General features: G+C 40.0%; 1 protein-coding gene across 1 annotated transcript in view; it reads right to left on the bottom strand.

The window, feature by feature from the left end:
* Positions 1-935: 935 nt before the first annotated feature.
* Positions 936-11,030, bottom strand: part of POPDC1 (popeye domain cAMP effector 1) — a 45,972-nt gene continuing 35,877 nt past the window's right edge. Inside the window, exon 8 of the mRNA XM_020905077.2 lies at positions 936-4,585. Coding sequence (XP_020760736.2) covers positions 4,461-4,585 — 125 coding nt within the window. The 3' untranslated portion in view covers positions 936-4,460. The remainder of the gene's footprint in view (positions 4,586-11,030) is intronic.

Below are 11,030 nucleotides of genomic sequence, written 5' to 3'. Positions count from 1 at the left end.
TCAGGATGAAGAAAGCGGTCTCTCCACTCAAACCTGGTCCTCACCAGCGAGTAACCAGCAGCAACTCCAGCTGGAGCTCTTTGACACTCTCCCCTCTCACCACCATCTCTGCTCCCACAAATCTGGAACCAAGTCCTGTCAATTTTAGCTCATGTTGGGTTGTACCCACACCCATCCACAGAAAACCCCTCGTGGGCATCATGGGAAACTCTTAAGTCTCACAGCACAGGCTAGGTGAGGGGAAGCTGCCCCAGAGATGGGGCAGCTTGAAAGTCAGGGCTTAGAGCCAGACATTAGGCCTGAATGACATGGCTTATCAGGCAAGAGAATTAATTCTTTAACTAGTGGTGTAAGTCGCCTGGTCCAGCTGGGTCTCGTCTTGGTGCTGATCAGGGCAAGTTAATTAGGTGTCAAGGACCTACTACAAACGGCCAAGAGATGGGCTTTCCAGTCCCTTTTTAACATCGAGCACAGGTGATGGAAGCAAACGTGAGTTTTTTTATGAACAGAAAGACTGCCCGCCACAGAGTAGACCCAGGGGACGTGTTCCGTCCCCTTCATGTGATTCCTTGTATTGCTGAACCTTACGAAAACTAGAAGTGAAGTTTCAAATACAGTGGATTAAAAACTTGAAATAAATGTATCCTCACATTGAAATTCTGGAGGCTTCTCAGTCACTGCATCCAGGCAGGACTGTCCACTGCCTTGTGGCCCACCCTTTTCATGACCAAAGGCAGCAAGATAGCAGGCCCTCAAAATTAAGGGGAGCTAACCCAGGAGCATGCCTCCTGCGTGTCTGCTCAGATTGCCTAAACCAGAGCAATTCCCATGACCTCTGAAGTTCTTTCTTGGACCTTTGGGCATGGCATTAGAGAAACCAGCCACATATAAGAGAAATTTTTAAAAAGTGTACATATTCCAAGTAAGAAGTTTATTTGATCAAATGACAAAATATGAAGATATTTTAAACTACAAAGCTCTATTCAGACAAAATGTAAATTTATTATAAAGTAAAATGATATCCATGTAAATGGCACCTCAAAGCAGAAAGAATGCAATTCCTATAAATACTATGTCTGTACGAAGTAGTCACAAAATTCTCAGGTACTTTAAAACTAGGTTGTAAGTATATTGGTAAAATCTGTAAATAGTGCTTAAAGTGGGTTTTTTAAACTTGCCCTACAATATGTCATGGGGGCCCTGTAATGATCGGAGTGTCAGTGAGATGTGTTGTGTGAAACAACCTTGAGCTCCCTGCACAGTCCTATCCCGTCACATCCCAGGGAATTGGAATTGAGTGGGTGGGAATTTCTAATCACTCTAGTTGGGCATAATTAGAAAAAGGTTGTGAAACCAGGTTAAGAAAGAGGGAAAGGAGGGGAAACGTGGCAGAGTCCACGGTTTCTGCAGAGCAGCTTTACAAATGACGAGGAAAATAGATTTTAAAAATAGTAACTGAATCCTTGGAGCTGCACCCCAGGGTCTGGACCAGCCAGCAGGCCCAAGGGCTCGGCTGGATGCCACACACACTAGCATTAAATCCTCACCAGAGGGCAAGGTCGTCACCTGGGTGCACCACGGACAGGGCTAAGAGTGTAGTTACGTAACTTTCTCTACTAAATATTTTTTCCAGCATTTAAGTGACTCTGCCTTTGAGGTCACATGATAGGATCTGGAGAGCAAGAATCGGCAGCTCCAAGTTACAAAATCAGAAAAGCTTCAGGCGTGTGGAAGGAGAACCAGATGTGCAGAAGGTGGTGTTTCCCAGTGGGCACAGCACACTGTTGGCAGCAAAGCACAAAGGTACAAAATGATTAAAGTGAAATGAACCACAGGGAGAAACAGAAAAGATCCCAGGGAGCCAAGGAGGTAACAGAAAAATAATTATATAGCACCCATTATTACTAATTTAAATCTATAAACATCATAGGGTTTGTGCTATTATTTTATAAACACAACATTTATGAGAGCTTGCAGAATATTATAAATGCCATACATTCTGGTATAAATGTTGACTCCAGCTTCATACAAGGAACTTGATGTTACATTTCAACGGTGGATTTGGGGTGATAAATAGAGTAATTTTTATAGGCCATTTTCTGGACCTTGGTCACACAGCTTAGTGAAGGCCAAAAAACACAGGAAGCATTTTATTGGTCGCTTTGGCAACAAATGTGTTTTTTTTAATCTACATGTTATACAAAGATACACTTGCGTCCATGAATCTATAAAACTCATCTATAGGAGATCTTTTATGTTTTCTTATCTGCTTCTTTGCTATCAAGTCTAATGGGAGGACCACTCAACGGCTTTGGCTCCTTCGCTGTCATCCTTAGAGGGATGTATTTACAGATAGTTTTATGTTTCCTATTCAAGATAAGTGGCTTTTGAAGATTCCTAATCTTGAGATTATAACCTTCATTATCGATGGCAGTGACACAAACACATTAAAAAAGTAGATGACATCATATCACCTAATTTTAGCAGTGTGCTTTTAAACAGTGTGCTTTTCCAGCACGACAGAAACTCACCTCTAAACACATCCAGGTTGACTGTTAGAGATGCTCCTCTCTGCTGTCTAAGGGTGACTAAGTGAGACACGTCTGAAAATGGGTCAGGGTAAGAAAGTCTCAAGGTTCTGTGGACTCACAGAACATTACAAACATGGCTTTTGTAGAATCTAAAATTGCTTCTACTTAGACAAGGATGTAATATCTAATTACTCTGTTGAATGATTTTATAAATTAGTCCTATGCATGTATAAACTCAATGGCCTACATAGCGTCACTTCAATAGTTAAAGTGGTATTAACACCATTACTTCATACACTTGATTCAGGCACTGAGAGAAAGTTCAACCTGCTATATCTTAAGTCTTAAAGTCAAGGTAAAGTCATTCACTCACCTTTGTTTCACTTCCCCAAAATAAAACCTTAATTTAGCAAACAGAAGAGAATACTACAGCAGAAAGTGAAATCAGCCTTTCTATGGTGAGGTTAACAAGCTATTCATTTGATGAATGTGTTAGGAGCTGGATACCCAGTCTGTGGAATTTTTCTCAGTGAGTGATCAAGCATGTAAATTTGACTCAAGTGAAATTACTAAAATAGCTGGCTTTAAAAAATGAGTTTAGGAAAATGAAGTGACCCTGGGGCAGTTGAGTTTTATATCTTCTCTCATAGAAATCACCTCTTGGCAAAAGATGCTTTTGGCTCAGCTCACCTGAAAATAATTTTATATGCGACTTTCCTTGTTATTTAACATAATGGGTCTAACTCAGAGTTGGAGTACACAAGATGAAGTTAGTGGGGCATGATGGAACACAGCCGTTCCAGGGGGCTTCCCTCAAATGGGTGGCCTGGCGAAGGGCCAGTAACACCGACCCGCTTGATGATTTAAGCAAATTTCCCAAGGCACCACCGTGTCTGGAATCACAACTGGTGGAAAAGAGAGCTCTAGAATCAAGGTCCTCAGGGCACTCTCTAGGCTGGGCGATCCTGGGAGAGCTTGTGGCGGGCCGTCTGCCTCACAGCTGTGTCTCCACTTGCAGCCTTGGCACCTGGTATCTGACTCATACAGTAAGGAGCCGTCTGTGCCCCTGGAGAAACCATCTGAACATGAGAGCAGTAGCCAGAGTGCGGTGGCTCTGTCGGCCTCGTCATTCTGGGACGCTTCGTTGACCACTTGACTCTGCAGTCCTCCTGTCCCCCAGTAATGTGCTTCCTACAGCAGACCATGGGGCGAGATGGCTCCACGTCACAGCTGGGCGGGTTTAGCCAGAGGGTAACCCTGAGCTCGGAACTGCTTCCACTGTCACCTTCTAGGGTTCATCCCAGCTTCCAAACAGTGTAATATCAGGGTAATGTGAGTCAAGTCTGACAAGCTTTGTCCATTAGCAACCTATCCATAGTGTCCACAAAGGTGAGATATGATGTATCTGGCCTGAGAGAAAAAACATACATGAGTCACATCACATCTTTCTTCAAAATTTTCCAGCCAGAAAATTCATTGAGCAAAGCCTGAGATTCCCTGCTTTTTTTTTTTTTTTTTAACATTCCCTCCACCTCAATCAAATGGACAACCCCATTGCCACAGCAGAGGATAAACTGTCTGATGAAAGCGAACAACAACTTGGAAGATAAGTGAAGGCATTTGAAATGACAAAGCACTAAGTTTTTTTTTTAATTTAAGTGATAATATATCTAGAAAACACTGTGAAAATATCTCTCTCAAAAATAGCACACGTTTTAGTCAGAAGGCTCAGTGAAACTAAAAGCTGACCAGTAAAAAGAGAAGGTAACCTTCCCATTTTTTAATCTCCCCCACTTTCCTACCCTCAGACTCTACCAAGCTGGGTGTATGAAAGCAGAAAAAAATCTAAAAGCCGTGAAAAAGTGCTGGTATTTTTCAGGATCTCTCCAAGACCGTTTCCCTCTTGGTAACTTGAATCCTCTCTTGGGATCAAGGCCATTGACGAACTTTAAATGTATTTGAAGATGCAGGTTCAAAGACCTCGTCGTCGTCTTCTACCCCTTCTTCTATTGGTTTCATCCTGGCCGAGGCTCGCTGGTGTGGGGATGGCACATCTGCCAAAGACACAGAAAGGAAAACCACTTAATGTACAGCCTGCCCCGATGCTGGCATGATGTATCAGTGAACAGCTCCAACTGGAAAATAAAACTCTGGGAAGCTATAGCTGGCACCAGGAACGCAGTGTCCCTAATACTGCATCTTTTTTTTAATTTGATTTTTTAAATTTTATTTATTTTTAATTGGGGAATTATTGCTCCACAGTGTTGGGTTGGTTTCTGCCGTACATCAACATTAAATTGAATTTTTATTTTACATTGGAGTATAGTTGATTTACAATGCTATATTTCAGGTGTACAATGAAGTGATTCAGTTATACATACATCTACCCTATTTCAAATTTTTTTCCCATATAGGTTATTACAGAATATTGAGTGAAGTTCCCTGTGCTATATAGTAGTCCTTGTTGATTATTTTATATGTAGTAGTGTGTACATGTAGAGGTTTCTTTGATGGCTCAGCAAGTAAAAATCTGCCTGAAATGCAGGAGAGGCAGGTTTGATCCCTGAGTTGGGAAGATCCCCTGGAACAGGAAGTGGCAGCCCACTCCAGTATTCTTACCTGAAACATCGCACAAACAGAGGAGGCTGGTGGGCTACAGTCCAAAGGGTTGCAAAGAGCCGGATACGACTGAAGCCACTGAACTCAAGTGTGTATATGTTAACCCCAAACTACATTTATCCCTCCTCCCCCCACCTTTCCCCTTTGGTAATCATGTTTGTTTTCAAAGGCTGTGAGTCGCTTCTGCTTTGAAAGTAAGTTCATTTATATCTTTTTTTTAGACTTCACACATGCTATGATATATTTGGTTTACTTCACTTAGTATGAAAATCTCCAGGTCCCTCCACGTTGCTGCGTGTGTGTGTGCTAAGTCGCGTCAGTCTTGTCTAACTCTTTTCAACCCTGTGGGCTATAGCCCACCAGGCTTCTCTGTCCATGGGGATTCTCCAGGCAAGAACACTGGGATGGGTTGCCATGCCCTCTTCCAGGGGATCTTCCAGACCCAGGGATTAAACCCACATCTCTTACATTTCCTGCATTGGCAGATGGGCTCTTTACCACTAGTGCTACCAGGGCAAGCCCAGCAAATGGCATTCATTCATTCTTTTTTATGGCTGAGTAATATTCTGTTGTATATATGTGCCACATGTTCTTTATCATTCCTCTGTTGATGGACATTTCATTTCTTCCTCATCTTGGCTATTGTGAATAGTGATGCAGTGAATACTGGGGTGTATGTATCTTTTTGAATTATGGTATTCTTTGGATATATACCCCAAAGTGAAATTGCAGCATCATAAGGTAGCTCTGTTTTCAGTTTAAGGAAACTATATACTGATTTCCATAGTGACTGCACCAATTTACATCCCCACCAACAGTGTATTAGGGTTCCCTGTTCTCCACACCCTTTCCAGTATTTATTTTTTGTAGACTTTTTGATCATGGCCATTCTGACTGGTGTGAGATGATACTTCATAGTTCTGATTTCATTTGTCTGATAATTAGTGATATTGAGCATCTTTTCATGTGGCCTTTGGCCGTCTGCATGTCTTCTTTGGAGAAGTGTCTGTTGAAATCTTCTGCCCATTTTTAAAGTTATTCATTTAATAGTGAGCTGCATGAGCTGTTTATATGTTTTAGAGATTAATCCCTTGTTGGTTGCACCATTTGCAAATATTTTCTCCTATTCTCTAGTTTGTCTTTTCATTTTGTTTATAGCTTTCTTTGCTGTGCAAAAGCTTTTTAAGTTTAATTAGGTCTCTGTTGTTTATTTTGTTCTCTGGAGCAGATGGATTCAAAAATATATTGCTGTGATTTGTGTTAAAGTGTGTCCTGCGATGTTTTCCTCTGGGAGTTTTATAGTATTCATTCTTAAATTTAGGTCTTTAATCCATTTTGAGTTTATTTTAGATGTTAGAGAATGTTCTAATTTCATTCTTTTACATGTAGCTGTCTAGTTTTCCCAGCACCACTTATTGAAGAAACGGTCTCTTTTCCATTGTATAGTTTTGCCTCCTTTGTCATAGATTAATGGGTTTATTTCTGGGTTTCCTACCCTCTTCTATTGATGTATATTTCTTGTTTTTGTGTGTATGTGTGCAGCAGTACAACACTGTTTTAATTACTGTAGCTTTGTAATATAGTGTGAAGTCAGAGAGACTGATTCCTTCAGCTTCATTTTTAAGTTTGCTTTGCCTTCTTGGGTTCTTCTGTGTTTTCATAAAATTCTTTGTTCTAGTTCTGTGAAAAATGCCATTGGTATTTTGATGGGAATTGCACTGAATCTGTAGATTGCCTTGGGTAGTAGAGTCATTTTAACAATATTGATTCTTCTAATCCAAGAACACAGTATATCTTTCTATCCATTTATGTCATCTTCAATTTCTTTCATTAATGTCTTAATAGTTTTCAGAGTACAGGTCTTTCATCTTCTTGGGTAAGTTTATTCCTAGGTATTTCATTCTTTTTGATGTGATGATAAATGAGATTATTTTCTTAATTTCTCATTCTGATCTTTATTTTTTAGTGTATAAAAATGCAACAGATTTCTGTGTATTAATTTTGTATCCTACAACTTTACTGAATTCATTGATGAGCTCTAGTATTGTTTTCTGGTAGCATCTTTAGGATTTTCTATGTATAGTATCATGTTATCAGCAGACAGTCATAGCTTTACTTCTTTTCCAATTTGGATCCCTTTTACTTCTTCTCTGATTTCTGTGCATGCCAAATCATTTTTGGCAAGACCAAATATCAGGGACCTTTTGGCATGGACCAAATGTCTCCATGGATATTTCTGAAAGGACCAAATATGACCAAGTATCAAGGACCTTTTGGCATGGACCAAATATCTTTTGGTCATTTTAGACAGGACTACATGGTCCTGTAAACATCAAGGACCTTAGCATGGACCAGATGTCTTGTAGACCAATGTTCTGCAAGGCAGCAAAGTCAAGGAGCCATTGTTAATTCATAAGAACAGATGTAGAGAGGATGTCACTGCAGGTGTGTGGATGGTACGAGCTTCTCAAACACATGCAGTTCCCAGTGATTTGCCCCAAAGTCTGCTTAGGACTGAGAATGCACGTTCCTACATTAATATCATAGATGATAATTTTAGTCCCTTGAAGGCGGATTTAACTCCTACTTTCCCTAAGGAATGGCTCTACTCTGAAACTATAGCACCTCCACCATCTGGAACATCACCCAAAAGAATATCTCTTGCCACCAACTGTCCAGTCACTCCCTGGACTTGCAGGGGAGAGGGAGAGAGAGAAGGAAGGTGGCAAGGAGGAGAATCCAGGCACACAGGGGGGAAGAGCTGGATGAAGCAAATATAACCCAGAAAAGCAGCAAAGGCCCTTATATCAAAGAAACCAAATAAACAAGCCATTCATTCTGTCTGTCCTTCATTCATTCATGCATTCACCAAATGCTAATTGAGCATGTACTATAATGGACACCATGCTTGATGGAGGAAAAAAACACTGTCTAAAAGTAAGAGTAGAAGTTATTATAAATGAGTGCCTAGGCTTCTCAAGGTGCCTACTATTATAGCACACACAAACTCCCTCCTGTGTAGTTCCCACGTTCTGTGTTAGGCTCCACTTCATGAGGGTCTCCCTCGGCCCCACCCAGGCTTGTGCCATATTCTTGCTCTGCCCTCCAGCAGTGCGAGGTCAGTTAGCAAGCAATATATCAGCAAATGCTGAACTCAGGGCTAAGTGTAAGGCTGATGAAGGAGGAACAATGGGAGAAGTCTGACTTTTCAAATACTTGCTCTACAGCAAAGAACGGGTAGTGGGCTCTTAGAAAGACACAAAAAGGCAATAAGAAATTTATCAGGATCAGCTCTCAATCCCCAGCCAGAGGCAGCTGTGTACTCCACGCACAGGGGTGGGGGGGCAGAGCACAGTGGCCAAGACCAGAGGCTCAGGAAACACTCCCAAGGTTCAGATCCCTGCCGTGCTGCTTCCTAGCCCTGTGACCGGTCCTCCACTGCCAAACCTCTCTAGGCCTGTTTCCATCTTTGTGGAAAGAAGACTTTCACAGGACCTGCCTCATGGGGTGGTTCAGGGGACTAAACAAAATAATCATGGAATGTGCTTGGCACAGTGCTAGGCACATAGAAAATGTTGCTGTCATTTTTTTTTCAAGATATATATATATATTTATTTATTTCAACTTTATTCACTTGGATAAAAAGTGTACATTGCTTATTTTAGATCGAATTTTGAGATCAGGATAAAGATACTTGGGAAAGTGACTTTTGGAGACCCTGTGTGTTCCTTCCATTGACAGCTTCAGAATCAGTCGCCATTGTTAGAACATCAATATCATCAAAGAAGGGTTCATTTACATATAAATTATTTTCACTTAAGTCTCTGGCATATATAACATTTATCACTGCTTTCCAGTTAGAGATTCATATAACACCATTACATAAACATTAACATTTTTTTGTTAATTTTATTGAAGTATAGTTGATGTACAATACTATAAGTTACAAGTGTACAATATAGTGATTTACAATTTTAAAGGTTATATTCCACTTATAGTTATTATAAAATATTAGCTATATTCCTGTGTTATACAATATATCTTTTTAATTTATTTATACATAGTAGTTTGTACCTCTTAATTCCCTATCTCTATATTGTCCCTCCCCCTTCCCTCACCCCACTAGTAACCACTAGTTTGTTTTCTATAAGTCTGTTTCTTTTTTGCTATATTTACTAGTCTACTGTATTTTTTTAGATTCCATACAGAAGTGATATCATACAGTATTTGTCTTTCTCTGTGTGACTTACTTCACTTTAGCATAATACCTTTCAAGTCTACTCATGTTGTTGCAAATAGCAACATTTCATTCTTTTTTATGGCTGAGTTTTTTTTTTTTCAGGGGGACAAGGGGAAGCGAAAAGTTATATACAGTAACTGTCATTTATTATTAACTATATAGTCATGGCAATCTTGGAAGATGCCATGATCCACAGCTACATCTTTCAACATAAAAGATCATAATTATACAGTGCGGAGATGGACTTGGGCAGAGCTAGTGTGTTTGTCATATATAAATGGAAATTGTTCACTTTCAAACATTTGCAGTTAGTTAAAATACTGAGTTTATGGGGAGACAACTACTGATGTAACTGGTAGAAAATTAGCTTCTATTAAGATAGTCTAGGAACACAATTCTGCCTCTGAGCACAGTATGGGAGAATCTCTCATATTCTTTTTATCCTTTTTCACACAGGTTACAGAAGACATACCAAACATAACCTGGAACTTGCATGTGAATTATTCAAATGGCAATGTAATCTATCTGTGTGACCTTGGGCATGGTACTTCACTTCTCTATGCCCCAGTTTCTCTATCCGTAAAACAGAAGTCATAATAGTGGCATCTATTTCATACGCTTGTTAAGAGGATTACATGACTCAAACTTGTTAAATTCTTATATCTGTGCCTAGGATATCATAATCCTTTTGTAAATATAAGTCAGTAAAATGACTTAATAATATGGCCTTAGGAGAGCAATGGCCTAAATCATTAGAAAACTTGTTAAAATTCATCATTGCTCATAGGCATAGCAAATAAAAGAAATGAGACTTGTGCTCAAATAGCATTTTGTGTTGCTCAATGTAACAGTGCAGCAAAATTGTCTATTATTTTTTTAAGAAAAACAATAGCCATGACTTCCATCATATTTGGAGCCTCAAGTTATGATTGAATCTCATGAATTATTAACTTAGGCTGAGTATCTGCAATCAGATAAACCCTCAGAACAAGCAAAATGGCATGGCTAAGAGCATTATGCCAAATCAATTATGCAGAGCATCCAGACGTATGAAGACGTACGATATACGTAACACGAACATGCCCAGTGCATTTTGTCTGGGGAAGTGGGGAGAATTGGTCTGTAGGTTTAAGCCCATCTTTAAACTAGAGAACTAAACGTATAGAACTATCAAACCAAAGGCATGGGACTACAGGTTCTATAGTAACCTGAAGTAGTTACCCACACTGGGGCCAAAAATGTTATCTGCCCCTTTAGCTACCTCACCAATCACTGCCTTTTTCTGTTGAGAGAGAATGAAGAGAGGAACCAATACAAGTAGAAATGACCTAGAGAAACTCTGGGAGAACGTTTAGCTTCTCTATTGTCAGTTGAAAAGAAATGCACAACTAAAAGTTGAGAACTGTTTTATCTGGCAGAGAAAACTGAGGACTTAAGCCCAGCACATACTCTCTCAGATATCTCTGAGAGACTGGTCCCAAGAGGGAAGGGAGGGGCTTGGATGTATAGGATTTTTTGCAACAAAGACCAGGTAGTCAGAATATCAAAAGAGTACTGTTAATTAAAGAAAACCAGACATCTCAAGTAATTTAGCACTTTTCTATGTATGAGAAGATGCAAGAGCTTGCACTGACTAAAAT

Source organism: Odocoileus virginianus, chromosome 19 (genome assembly GCF_023699985.2).
Source record: "Odocoileus virginianus isolate 20LAN1187 ecotype Illinois chromosome 19, Ovbor_1.2, whole genome shotgun sequence".
In the NCBI taxonomy this organism is placed as follows: domain Eukaryota; kingdom Metazoa; phylum Chordata; class Mammalia; order Artiodactyla; family Cervidae; genus Odocoileus; species Odocoileus virginianus.
Note: the sequence above shows the minus strand (reverse complement) of the source record. Positions and strands in the feature narration are given on the sequence as shown.